Raw genomic sequence first — 14,321 nt, 5'->3', positions numbered from 1 at the left:
AATGAGGGTGTAGTATATCAATCACAGCTAGATTTTGTTCTAAAATGCTAGGATGAAATAATCATATTCTGTGTAGCCAAAAAAGTAGAACAAGAACCAATGAGTAGAAGTTATAGGGAATCAGATTTTGTTTCAAAATGTAAGGAATAACTGTCTAAAAAATTAGACATAACCAAATATGGAATAAAATAATGAGTTTTGTACAGTATTGAGCTTTCTGAATGTGCTTAAAGGGAGACTGGATAACCATCTGTTACTGATATCGTAGAAGAAATTCCTGCTTTGGTTGGGAAGTTGGAATAGGTAATATCTAAGATTCCTTGAAACTCTAAAATGTTAGACATAAACTAGAGCTGACAGCCTTACTGTGATAAACAAAGAGGTAAAAAGAAGTACTTATGTATACTTCAGCTAGGTAGCTGGGCCTAGAGTCAGGAAGACTCATCTGTGTGAGTTCGAACCTGGCCTCAGATACTTACTAGCTATGTGACCTTGGGCAAGTCACTTAACCCTATTTGCCTCAGTTTCCTCGTCTACAAAATGATCTGGAGAAGGAAATGGTAAAGCATTCCAATATCTTTGTCAAGAAAATCCCAAATGAGGTTACAAAGTATCAAACGTGACTGAAAAATGTTAGACAACAACATGTATGCATGCCTATCCATCTGTCTCCTCCTGTCTTCCTTTTAGCTGTTGACAATGTGTTTTTTAATTTAGATGACTGTTGGGAGTTTTAGGTGTGAAGAGGATAGAATTGTTGAACAAATAGACACACATATGTAATATATAATATATGTACATCTTTACATATACACACATATAAGTAGTTTATATGTGCCTGTGTGTATTCCACACACATACACACAAATATACACTTTAATGATCATCAAAATGTTTAAAATTTTATTATAAGCCAGTTAAAACTCTCTTCCATCACAATGAAGACAGCACATACACAATTACATTTCTTGGTTTTGTGTATTGTCTGGGATCAAAACATTTATCATACAGGATTATTCTCTTGGTGATATTCTTAAGAACAGACCAAGGAAGTTCTCTTTAATCTTTGATCAGTGGAATTAAACTTGTTACATAAAATGTCTCTTTGAAATTAATTTGTATTTCATTGTAATGACATTTTTTCATATCTGTTATTCCTAGGCCTGACTTCATTATAATTTGGTATCCAGGGATTTTCCAAATCCTTAAACATTTTTTTTAATGCACTTAAATTTTATAAAATAAATGCATGCCATACTATACTTTTTAGGAGGGTTAGTTTTTTGAAATTCAGAAAATTTAGAAACCACTGTAATATATAAAGGATCCTTCTGATCTTTATGTGGGACTACAATATGAACATGTCCTTTCTTGTCATAAATTAATTGATTACTTTTGAATTGCTTACATCATAAATATAGTTTGATAGCATTGGAATGCTAGAGAAGGCATTTGCAGCATAAGATGTTATTCAAGGCAGTGGGGTATAGAAAAATAAGTACTATGTTCAATCCCGTTTTTGTCACTTAACAACTTTGTATTCTCTTGTGTGTGTGTGTGTGTGTGTGTGTGTGTGTGTGTGTGTGTGTGTGTGTGTGTGTGTGAGAGAGAGAGAAAGAATTGGGGTTAAGTGACTTGCCCAGGGTCACACAACTAGTAAGTGTTAAGTGTCTGAGACCAGATTTGAACTGAGGTCCTCCTGAATCCAGGGCTGGTGCTCTATCCCTTGTGCCACCTAGCTGCCCCTGTGCCACCTAGCTGCCCCAACTTTGTATTCTCTGGTGAGACATCTCTATACTTTTCTGGGCTGCAGTTTCCTCATCTGTGAAATGAAAGAGTTAAACTAGATGGCTTCTAAGGTCCATTCCAAATCTAAGTCTGTGCTCCTCTGATCCTCATAGATCAGTCTTGGCTCTTGTCTTAATAAAAATGTAATTCAGCAATTTGTTTTGCCATCCATCCAAGGTGATAAAAGACCTGATCAACTTTCTGACATTTTAAGCTAATGTGTAGGGATCATATTCAGGGGCAAGGTTGGGAATGTGTAACAAACCAAATTTTGCTTAATTTGATTATTTCTCATTTTGTAACAGAAATAGTAGTGTGCCATTTCCTAAAGAATTTGCCTTAGTATTGTTGATTCCAATTTTTTCATAAATGGATGTTTTCATCTTAGCAGTAGTGGAACTCCTATTGTCTAGTAAGAAACCTGTCTTTAAACAGATTGAGGCTTATGGGTATGATTTATTCCTTAATGAATTCTGATCCTCTTCTCTATTATGTTTTCTGTCCTTTATCCCTCAGTCACTCCCTCTTTTTATTCCTATCCATGTTTTTTCTTCTTCTTCTAATTGTGAGTGACTGGTAGGTATAGTTTGTAGCACAGTTGTATTATCAGCAGCCCTCATGAATTTAAATAAGGAGTCTTGGACAATCATGTGCACATGTGAGGATCTTAAGACACCAGACAACCTTTCAGGTATCCTGGCACATGGATGGGTCTGTTGGGTACTATCTAGTGAAGAGACATTAGCCTCTGAAGAGAATGATTGGCCAACCTGGGGAGGAGAGACTCGAATAAACAGTTTCAAAGAAGTCTACCAATGTCTTCAACTGTTTTGTCCATGAACCTCCACCTTCTAAGTCATTCCTGCTTTGTCCCCAATTTTTAGGGAGAATTTCTTGATTTCTTATTATAAATAAATACTCCTTACCTATATAAATACTTCTTATTCTTTTACCCTGAAAAGAATTTTGAATTTTAGGGAAAAAAAAAAACTATGTCCATTGCAACTTGCAGATACATTTTTTTTCTTTTCAACTTCATGTTTACAATAAATGTTCTAGTCTATCTAATGTCAAGATCAGCTTGTTTTTATTTATCTTTATTTAGTAGCTCACCCATTTATTCATTCATTTGTTCATTTTATGTCTGAATGACTGAATGGCTGGGTCTTCTCATCTTGGCCTAGGCTAGAAATATAGGTTCACTTAAGGGTCTGATCCCACTATTGATCAGCACAGACACTTTGACCTGCTCCATTTCCAATCTGGGTTGGTTTTTCCCTCCTTAGGCAGCCTGGTGGCCTCCTAGGTCCCCTCACCCCCGAGGGCTTACTACATTTTGGTGTCAGCTTTTATATAGATGCCTGATTGGCTTTAGCTTTACTGCAGTTCAGAAATTCTGAGTTCAAGCTATCCACCAGTCTTAGTCTCCCTAGTAACAGGGATTATAGGCATGGGCCACCATGCCTGACCTAAAATCAGCTTGTTAACATTGACATAAGATGATGTAGATCTTTAGTCATGACCTATATATGCTTTTGTGTGTATGCCTACATTATATGTATATAGTTAGTTCAACAGTTATTTGAGTGCCTCATGTGTCTTCAATAGCTCTGCCAGATGGTGGTATATATGCCTGAACAGCTGTATGTGCATACATATATATGTGCACAATGATTAATTGTAGGCCAGAATAATCTAGGATTTATCTGTTCTTGACTTCTGAAAGTAATTATTAATGAAGATTAATTTTGCATTGTTTCTTTTGGTAAATTAAGGTTTTATGAATTATTTCTTTTTAATACCGATTTAGCCTATTAGAAGAATGAAATTCAGAAAATCTTGGTTACTTTCATGACTGATTTGTAGTATAAGCACAGTTATAGTATACTTTCTCTATTTTCTCTATATGAAGGGTAGAAATAAATTATTTCCTGTAGTTATGTGAGTACTGTGAGAAATTTTAGGCAACATTGTATGTGTGTATGTATATGTAAATATACATGCATACATACATATACATACATATTACTTTAGTTTCTTTTTGTTTTCAACTCATAATGAAGGAATTTCTGAAGAATTTGATTCTTGGCTACCTTCTTCATAGGAAGTGGAAATTTCTTTGTGTTCAGCTTATGTTTGAGCATAGCATTTTCTATATCTTCTAAGTCTATATCTGTTATATCTCAGTAACCTAATATTGGGGAAGTTGGTATATGTAATTTTCTAAATAAGCTAGTTTAATGCATTTTCAAATTTTGTATTTTTGCTATTCACTTGATTTGATATATTAATGACATGGAAAAATGCTTTAATTATAACTGTCTTTTAAAAATATTTATTGCAGGGAAATTTACCTAAGTATTCTCATAATTCTCTGATGGTTCAAGCAATAAAGACTAACCTAACAGACCCGGACATACATGTGCTCTTCTTTGATGTGGAAGCTTTGATTATTCAGCTACTGACTGAAGAAGCCTCTAGGCCGAATACTTCCCTTATTTCCCCAGAGAGTTTGCATAAAGCATCTGGCAGTGCTGACAAAGGGGGCTCTTTCCTGACTGGCAAAAGAGCAGCCGTACTCTTCCAACAAGTCAAAGAAACAATCAAAGAGAACATAAAGGAGCATCTCCTTGATGATGAAGATGAGGACGAGGAGATACTGAGGCAGAAGAGAGAAGAAAGTGATCCAGAGTACCGATCTAGCAAATCTAAGCCATTGACTTTATTAGAATACAACCTAACAATGGATACTGCAAAGTTGTTTATGTCCTGTCTTCATGCCTGGGGTCTGAATGAAGTTCTAGATGAAGTTTGTCTTGACCGCCTTGGAATGCTTAAACCCCACTGCACAGTCTCCTTTGGTCTTCTGTCAAGAGGAGGACACATGTCATTGATGCTCCCTGGTCATAATCAGCCTGTATGTAAGCCATCCTGTGGAAAACCAGAAGGGGAAAGAAAACTCTCCGCCATTGAGGGAGTAGGAAAAGGAACCTATGGAGTATCCCGGGCTGTCACCACTCAGCACCTTCTGTCTATTATATCTTTGGCTAATACCTTAATGAGTATGACCAATGCAACCTTTATTGGTGATCATATGAAGAAGGGCCCTGTCAGGTGTGACAATGATCGCTTGATTGAATTCCTTTTGTTGCAATTTATTCTGTGCTTTTTTTTAAAGGCCCACTTTGTCTCTGATTAGTACTTCTTGTTTTCTATGCTATGTAGAGACACATACCTAAGAAATTCTTTTGGTTTGTTCTTGATATAATACTGCTTTCCTCAAGTTGTAAGAGCAAGTAGAACATTACACCAACTAAAATAGTTAGCAACAACCTTTTTGATATGGAAGAGAGTAGATTTAGTTGTAGATGTTATTGATAATGACATTTCAAGGTTAGCTCTTGATTAAATACTATCCATGGAATTCCTGCCTGCTAAATGTTTCCACTAAAATTCAATTTGGGGTGCTAAATCTAGTTAGCATGATTGCTCTTATTGTGTATTTTTGCCTATTCAATGATTTGTTTTAGATTGTTGTGTGAAGTATAGTATTGCTTTAGTGCAATAATTAGGAATTTATTTAGGAGTACTGAAATCTCTGTTTGGGGAAAGAAACCTTTTTCTATGCAGTGGAGCTCTCTTTCGGTGGCAGCAGAACACCAAGACTAAATTGTAGCTTCATATTTTCATGCAGTTATTAAAAAAACCACCAAACTTCTCCAGCCCTGCTTTTGTTCTTTTATCCTCTGCAAGGTGATCTAAATTTTAAATTTTATTAATTTGAAGACTGAAGGTTTTCCTGTGATTTCAGGAGTATAGGGAACTCTAGGATGAGGAAACTTCCTACCACTGCAGGCTGGCAACTTTTAACTTTAGAGAGATGTCTTAGCCCCAGAGAGGTTGAATGATTTGCCCAGTCACACAGCCTTTCTGTGTGACAGGTAGGGCTTGAACCCATATCTTCTAGACTCTGAGGCTAGCTCTCTGTCTACTATACCACAATGCCTCTGCCTGTCTCTCTGTCTTTCTGTCTCATTTTCTGCCTTTCTCTACCCCCCTTTCTTTTTTTTTTTTTAATTAACAGTGGTTGGAAGTGTACTATCTTCATAGAGCCATGCTCTTGGATCATGGACTTTTAAGAACTTTTAAATAAGTATTTCTTCCTTGTGATGGGCATTATATAACCAGTGCCAATGTTTTGGGCTGTCTTAACTATGTTTTAGCCTTAAAGACAAAGCAAATGCTCTATATGCCAAATTTGCATTTTGTCAGCATTTGGTTCATTTGGGGGTGGGTGGCTTACTATATTTAAATTTTTATTACAGTAAATTTGAGAACATTCTCTATGTTTATTCTTTTTAATGCCACAAATATTTAAAATGTAATTTGTTTGCTACCATTAAGTTTAACTATATATATGTTTTTTTAAAGGCCACCTAGGCCAAGCACCCCAGACTTTTCTAAAGTGAAAGGTTCACCTCCGACTTCCAGTAATGTTGTGCAAGGACAGATTAAACAAGGTAAAGTTGAATTTTATTATGTAATTGATTTGACATTTCAGCTTTAGAACCTGAAGAGGTGTAGATAATGATATAATGATAAAATTAAGTTTGTCTTTGATTGTCAAAAGGAGAGAAAAGTTCTTATATTCCAGATGAAAATTTGGGTAAAGATATCAGTTAAAAATATGATTTACATAGTAATTGACAAGTGGCCAACTCATTTGGACATTTCATTTTAAGTGACTTGATATGCATATAGTAGAAACACCTTAACTTTCTAATAGCAAGGGCTGAATTAGAAGTGTACCTGGAACCTAAGGTTGTATTTATTTTTTATGTGTTTTAAAATGTTACAGTAATACAGAGTTCCATTCCGTATTGTCATCTTTGTCATTGTCAAGCAGGTTATCTGTATTTTGAATTAATAATCTATCATCAAGTACTTCCTATGTGCCTGTTTTCTGCTAAGCATTCAGGTTACAAAGAAGCAAAAATAGTCCTTTCCCTTAAGAAGTTTACATTCTAATAGGGGAGATAACATGTGGGTATATTGGTGCATATAAGACAGAAGGTAACCTTTGAGAAAAAGGCAAAAGCAGCTGGGCAAACCAGGAAAAGTCTCCTGCAGAAGTTGATGAGTGAACTGATTCTGGAAGGAAGTCAGAGATCTTGTAGCCCTAGACCATATCAGAGAAAGACCATATCAGGCACATAAAGCAGTCAGTATAAAGGCATGGTGGCAATAGAAGATGGAGCATTGTGTTTGGGAAATAGCAAGTTGGCCTATAGAGCTGGATGGATCAGAAATGTAGAAAGAGACTATGAAGAGGTTTAATTTCCAAACAGAGAAATTTACATTTGACACTGTAAGTGATAGAGAGCTAGTGGGATTTATTGTATATGGGGCATGTAACATGACATACTTATACATTAGTAAAGTTGCTTTGGCAGTCATATGTGGGATGGTTTGGAGTGAAGAGAGACATGAGATAGGGAATACAGTCATGAGACTTTTGCTTTAGTCTAGATGAAAGATGAAGAGTGCCTGAGCCAGGGTCAGGGCTTTGAGAGTAGAATGGACGTATGTTTGTGAGAGCTGTTGTGGATAAAGATGTGACAAGATTTTCATTGATTGGACTTTTCAATTTCAGACTATTTTCAAAATTATCATATCTGCTTTCTGTTGCTTTCTGCCTGTAGCTGTTGTTTTAGCAGGAACTGGAAGGAAAGGAACCTTGAATTTCTCCCACCTCGCTTAGCCACCAGGAAATGCTTTTTTTCCCTGTGAAGTAGTTCTTGGTCTCTAGGGCATAACTAAGTCTGAAAAATGAGCTACTAGCGAGAGACTGAGAAGGGAGGGGGTAAGGAGAGGGAACAGTTTTACTTAGAATTGTTCATATTGATCTGAGAGGTGGTGGTGTCTATCTACAATTTGTAGTAGGGAGTGGTAAATAGTTGGGCTTTTTACTGCTCAACTCTTGACTGGGTAGAGAGAATTATTACTACCAAGTGGTGATTTCATAGTCTTTATATTTGAAGTTATATTATGTTTGAAATATAGTCTGAAATCTTAGAACATCAGCTGAATCTTCCAAAATGAAATAGCAGTGGTAGTGCAGTGGAGAAAAACACTGAGCATGAATCAGAAGTTCTGGGTTTAAACCCTAAGTTAGATGACCTAGGATAAGTCATTATCTCTTTGGGCTTCATGTTACTTGTATAACATGTAGGGTGTAGATGTAATTGGTTTCTAAGATTCCTTTCAGTTTTAACATTCTATAATCCTTAATTACTGTTAGTTTATCTACTGATTTTGATTCTGTAGCTTTATATCTTTATCAAGATAACAGAATTAACTGTATTTAGTCTAGCTTTTATTTTCTTTGATAAATTAATTAAAACTGCTTTTAAATTGCTCATGTTTGGCTTTCTGGATTGGGAATGAAACTTGTCATAGCTGTAAGCCTGCAAGCTTCTTGGAAATAACTAAAGCCTGTTTAGAGTAATAACTTGAGGATATAATACCATCATTTAAGGTATTTGCAATTTCATATTCACTAATAACAATGATAATAAAAATCATGATAGTTACTATTTATATAGGCCTATAAGATTTACATAGAGCTTTACATATATTGTATCATTTGATCCTCACAACCACCTTGTGAGGCAAATGGTCAATTTGAGATGAAAAGAAGTGAAGTGATTTGCCCAGTGTTACACAGCTAAGTGTCCAAGGAAGGATTAGAACTAAAATCTTTCTGATTCAAAGTCCAGCACTTTATGCATTACATTTCAGTAAAGCTCTTTGATGCTGTACCATGGTATGGAAATAATCTTCCTTTTTCAGTGCTGTGCCAGCATGATACAAGCTCTGGCACCTCCCTTCAAATTGGAAAGGCTTTGCATAAAGGTCCATTGACACATATATGTGTTAGTTATCTGAAGAACAGCCTAGTTAAAAGTTTATGGGGAGGGGCAATTAGGTGACACAGTGGATAAAGCACCGGCCCTGAATTCAGGAGGATCTGAGTTCAAATGTGGTCTCAGACACTTGACACTTACTAGCTGTGTGAACCTGGGAAAGTCACTTAACCCTCATTGCCCCACAAAAAATCAAAAAAACATAACAAAAGTTTATTGGGAGGCTTATAACCAAATCTACCTTAGAGCTGTGGATTTTTAAGCCACAAAATTTCAGAGATCATCTACTGTGTTTTAGAGGCATTGAGATCCCCACGTTTCAGGTTTTTTTATCCTCCAATCTGGAGAGGAAAAGCTAAGCAATAAATTAGTAGGTGGAGTTCTTTTGTTGTAGAGCCTATTAAATTTTTACCCTTTTCTTGCAAAGTATAGTTGGCCATTTGTCTTTATCCTTCAGTTTATTTTTACTTGTGGAAGAGAGAAGCTGCTAAATTAAAAAAAAAATCAAACCTGAAGTAATCACACATTTCTTTATGTTCTATGAGAAATATTTTTTGGCTGGTGGGCTATTTTTCATGTATTGTTTCAGACAATTTTGTTCAAGTCCTCCAAATAAGAAATTTCTCTTAAAAGAAATATTTTAAATTTTATTTAATATTTAGTTAGTGGTTCCATTTATAAATAACCTTTGTGATTAAGCTCCAAGATTTATTTATTTAGTTTTAAATTGAAAAAGAGGCCCAAATCCCCACAAACTTACTATTTAAAAAAAAAATCTGAGTATTTAGTAAGGATATGTGTAGCTTTGAATCACTAATCACTAGGAGAAAGCCCTCATAGAGAGTGATGCGTTTTTTTTTTTTTTAAGTGAGGCATTTGGGGTTTATTGACTTGCCCAGGGTCACACAGCTAATAAGTGTTAAGTGTCTGAGACTGGATTTGAACTCAGGTCCTCCTGACTCCAGGGCCAGTGCTCTATCCACTGCGCCACCTAGCTGCCCCGAGAGTCATGCTTTAAGAGACAGGTCTTCCCATTTCATTTAAAAATCATATTAAAATACCTTTTAAGAAATATACACATCAAAAGAATAGTAGGATGTAATATATTTCATTTAATTAGCTTTAAGTCTTGTTTCAGACTTAATACTTTCAAAGAGTTTAAAAATATTCTTCTAGTAGATTTTTTTTTAATTTGACTTATTTTTCATTCTTGCAACGGTAGCAGATTTTTGGAGAGTGCTTCAGCAGCAGTTTGTGACATGTTCACTTTGTATCAATCATGCCACCAGCCTACTGGTGTTGAGTTGGCTGACCTGGTCAAGTCAGTCCACTTTCTGTTGGTGCAAATGGCTGAGTGCTGAGGCATTAATGCAGCTTCTACTTGGCAAAGCATTGAGTGTTGAGAGCATTGAGAAGGGCATTGAGAATTGAGACTCTTTAGAGCATTCATTTTAGGCAATAAGGTCAACAATTTCCATTTGGATAGCAGCCTCTCAGATCCTTGTCTCTGGCAGTAATGTCCACAGACATCCACAGTCTCAATTGACATAGAGTCAGACATTAAGACATTTCTGGATGACATTATGGAATGTAGTAGTCTCTTTCAAATGGAATTGAGCTTTTGAAGTGTCCTCTCATTCTACTTTAGCAGTTAGATCATTTTACCTTTATCTTCCTACTCTACTCAGTTTATCTCTGTTTTCATTGTGATTTATGATTTCCTTTTCCTCATGTTCACCATGGTGTAGTGCACATAAACCCATATTTCTGCAGTTATTCCAGTAGTTGTATAGAATCAATGTTCATTAGGAATTCATATATATTGGTCTAGAGTTAGTTGTGGAAGCTGCCTTTAGGTCTACACAAGAGAAATATCTGCCTTTTCTGAGCTGATAGTCCTTATATTTAAATTTGAGATAAGAGATAATATAGATGTCTTCACTGCACTATAAACAAATCTAGGAAGCTTTATTGCAAAAGGATATTAGCTACAGGATTTCCATATTGTAAGGAGTCTTTTTCAAAAACAAAAAAAATGTTCAGAAGTGGGGAAGTTGATTTAAATCATGAGAAACAGTAAATTAGACTTTACCAGCTAATTGTGTGACCTGGAAGGTTTTTATTTTGCTTTGTTTTTAAACAAAACATTCGTGAAGGGGCAGGGTTGGTGAAGATTAAAATATCAGATAACCAGATTCATGTTGTGATAATGATTATTCCTTAAAAATCTTTAAGTGCTTCCCATTTTTCAGAGATCTTTTATGTACATTCACTTATATGATTCCTAAAATAACTAAATGAAGTAGATGTTTAGTCTTGAGTCCTTTAGCCCTTGTTTCTGTCATACAAGAAAACATCTAGGTTTGTGTAATTTTATGTTTATTAATTATTATGCTCCTGTAGGCCTACACCAGCAAAATGTAAAGACAACTTTTGTTGATACTTTATAAAGCATACTTGCCATTTTCCTAAAATCATTTATCTTTTTGAAAATATTTAATAGATTGTATTGAATAGGAATTGAGTATTCAATACAGCATTATTCCAGAATTTGGGGCTAAGCAATATTAATGATGAAGCCTGATGATTGATACTACGCTTGGTATTAGGATGTACATTAAGATTTAGTATGTTTGAATATTGATGCTGCTTCATTAACCACAAGGATATTGCCATTGCATAATTCAGACCTAAAAATTTTAAGTAAAAAGTCTATACTGCATATTTCAAAATCAGGTTTGACTTCATCTGCTCTAATGATAAGTGGGGAAGTGGCTTCTTACTTACTACATGGTATAAAATCACTAGTAAAGAATGTAGACTCCCAAAGCTTCCTGTGGCCTCTTTCTATGGGCATGTTAGTATTTAGTGATAGCAAGGGCCCAAGTTAGGCATCATTCAAGTAAGTGTTGATGTTACAACCTTCTTTTTCATTCTAATGAACCTGTTGTCTCTGGTGGTCCTAGATCTCAAGGAAACTCATTAATGTCTCTTTTGGATGTACATAGCCAAGATTTTTTATTCTCATAGTTGTCATCCTTAATCCAGTTCTGATGATGTCAATGAATGACTCAGAATTGGTTTTTAAACTATCCTCAGTCTTTTTTTTTTTTTTTTTGGTGGGGCAATGAGGGTTAAGTGACTTGCCCAGGGTCACACAGCTAGTAAGTGTCAAGTGTCTGAGGCCGGATTTGAACTCAGGTACTCCTGAATTCAAGGCTGGTGCTTTACCCACTGCACCACCTAGCTGCCCCTATCCTCAGTCTTTTAAAAGTATTCTCAATCATCAGTCATTTATATGGTGGCATTACCTGAGATGTTTATACATCTCCATATAGGCTACATGAAACTCTTTGATTCCATATAAATAATTTGCATTGCATTATTAATTTTATCAATATGTATAAATCTGTTCTATTGCCCAAGATTTATTGAGCTATTATGACACTATCTTCAGTAGTCATTTTCTAAAATGTTCTTATAATTGCATATGTAATACTTTGGTTCATTATCTCATCCTACATTTAAAGACTAGTTACTAATATTAAATCTTAGTTAACATTATCTACTGTGTTGGTATAATCCATAGTGTAGGTCTCTGGTTTTAGGTTCAGCTTTTTGATAAGTGTATCATTATGAAATTGTCATTGACCAAATTTTCCTTTTTCAATATTAAAAATTTTTTTGGGGTGGCAGGGCAATGAGGGTTAAGTGACTTTCCCAGAGTCACACAGCTAGTAAGTGTCAAGTGTCTGAGGCCAGATTTGAACTCAGGTCCTCCTGAATCCAGGACCAGTACTCTATCCACTGTGCCACCTAGCTGCCTCCTTTAAAGTTATTTTTTTAATGATAATCTCTGAAAATGACCAAAAAAAGCCCTTCAGTCTCAATGTTGCCTTCATTCAGCCATATTTACAAATAGCTTTGTCAATGTAATCTTGATGGAAGTAGATACTGTGAAACTATGAGAGAGAGAGAGAAAGAGAGAAGTTAAGGGGCAAAGTTAAGAGAAAAACACAATAGTCCTCCTCAAAGGAGCTTCCATAATAATAGGAGAGAGAGCATGTTTAAAAAAATAGGTACATGCAACAGAAAGTGTCAAAGGAAGATGACCTTTGAGGGAATGGTTCACTTAACTGGGAGAACTGGGCAAAGGACTTCCTCTGGAAATGGTCTTTAAGCCAAGTCTTGGAAAAAAGTGAGGGATGTCAAGAGGCAGAGATAAGGAAGCACAGAACATTCTAAGAATAGGGAAAAGTGAGACAGCACAGGGTGTGTTCTGAGGAACTGTAGTCAAGTCCAGTTGGGGAATAGACTATATGGAGGGTAATAGTATGAGATAACGTCAGAAAGATGGGGGTATTAGTATATTGAGAAGGAAGACCTTTTAATTTCAAACTAATTTGAACTTCATTCATTAGACATTATGAAGCTAATGAAAATTTCTGAGCAGAAGAGTGTCATGCAGGAAGTAAGATTAGTTTTGGCATTGGTGTGAAGAATGAATGGAAGAAGGAAGACTGTCCTAGGAAAGCACTTGTTTAACATTACTATGTTATAAATTTAGATGATTATTTAATATAACCTCCTTATTTTTCAGATGAGGAAACTGAGTATATAGAGTAAGTAAGCCTGAAGTGACATGGGTAATAAGCAAGGATTTGAATCCATATTCTCTGACAGTAAGCAGCTCCTTTCTAGTAATATTGTAGCCAAGTAACAAGGGCCAGTTCTAGAGTGGGAATAGTGGGAATGGAGAGGAGGGGGATATTTGAGGAGGCATTGCAGAAACATTAACAGCACTTGTTAAGTGGTTGGATATGAAAGGGAGAAGATCAATTCAAATATATAAAACCAATATTTTAAATATGGGAGACTGGATAATACAAATGACAACAGTTGTGAGATCAGGAGGAGGAGCAGAATAAGATGTGAAGATAAGTTTGACTTTAGGGATGTTGAATTAGGTTCTGATGTAATCTCTGTGAGGCTATTTCCCACATGAACGTGAAGATATGGATATGAAACTTGGAAGAGGTAGTAGGTTAGAGATACAGGTCTGGGAATTAGCTGCACATATTTATTAGCTGAAGCTTTGAAAATGAATAAAATTCCCAAGGAAGGTAGTACAGAGCAGAGTTACTTAACTTGGGGCCATTGAACTTTTTTTTTTTTTTTACAGTTCAGGAAAAAAGTTTATTTAGAGCCATCAACTAGAATCATAATAAATAATGTAATATACTAATGTAATAACAGATGTTCTCATGCAGTTAACACAGTTACAAATATACTAGAAAGCTGGCTTACGTTGTTGTTGGGACAAGAACTTGGTTTTTTAAAAAAGTATTTTGATAACAAGAACCCCTAGTGTAGAGAGAGAAGATAACCAATAATAGAACATTCATGATAAGGGGTTGGGAGAGGGTTAGTAGTTTGAAGAAGGAAGACTTTCTCCAGATGTGTTCAGGTCCAAGAATGGGAAAATCAGATTCTAAGGGTTACCCAGGGATAAGGATGAGCAGTCGAAGGTTGGAGGAGGGAGGAATTCTATCATGGCTAGTGAATCATTAAAGTTGTGGCTCATGAGGTCATGACTGGGTACAGAGG

General features: G+C 35.7%; 1 protein-coding gene across 2 annotated transcripts in view; it reads left to right on the top strand.

Moving 5' to 3' along the window:
• WDR7 (WD repeat domain 7) overlaps nt 1-14,321 on the top strand; it is a 454,202-nt gene that overhangs the window by 105,570 nt on the left and 334,311 nt on the right. For both annotated transcript variants that reach the window (XM_043964540.1, XM_043964532.1), the window contains exons 15-16: nt 4,133-4,902; nt 6,220-6,308. In XM_043964540.1, coding sequence (XP_043820475.1) covers nt 4,133-4,902; nt 6,220-6,308 — 859 coding nt within the window. The remainder of the gene's footprint in view (nt 1-4,132; nt 4,903-6,219; nt 6,309-14,321) is intronic.

Source organism: Dromiciops gliroides, chromosome 1 (assembly GCF_019393635.1).
Source record: "Dromiciops gliroides isolate mDroGli1 chromosome 1, mDroGli1.pri, whole genome shotgun sequence".
NCBI classification, from domain to species: Eukaryota; Metazoa; Chordata; class Mammalia; order Microbiotheria; family Microbiotheriidae; genus Dromiciops; species Dromiciops gliroides.
Note: the sequence above shows the minus strand (reverse complement) of the source record. Positions and strands in the feature narration are given on the sequence as shown.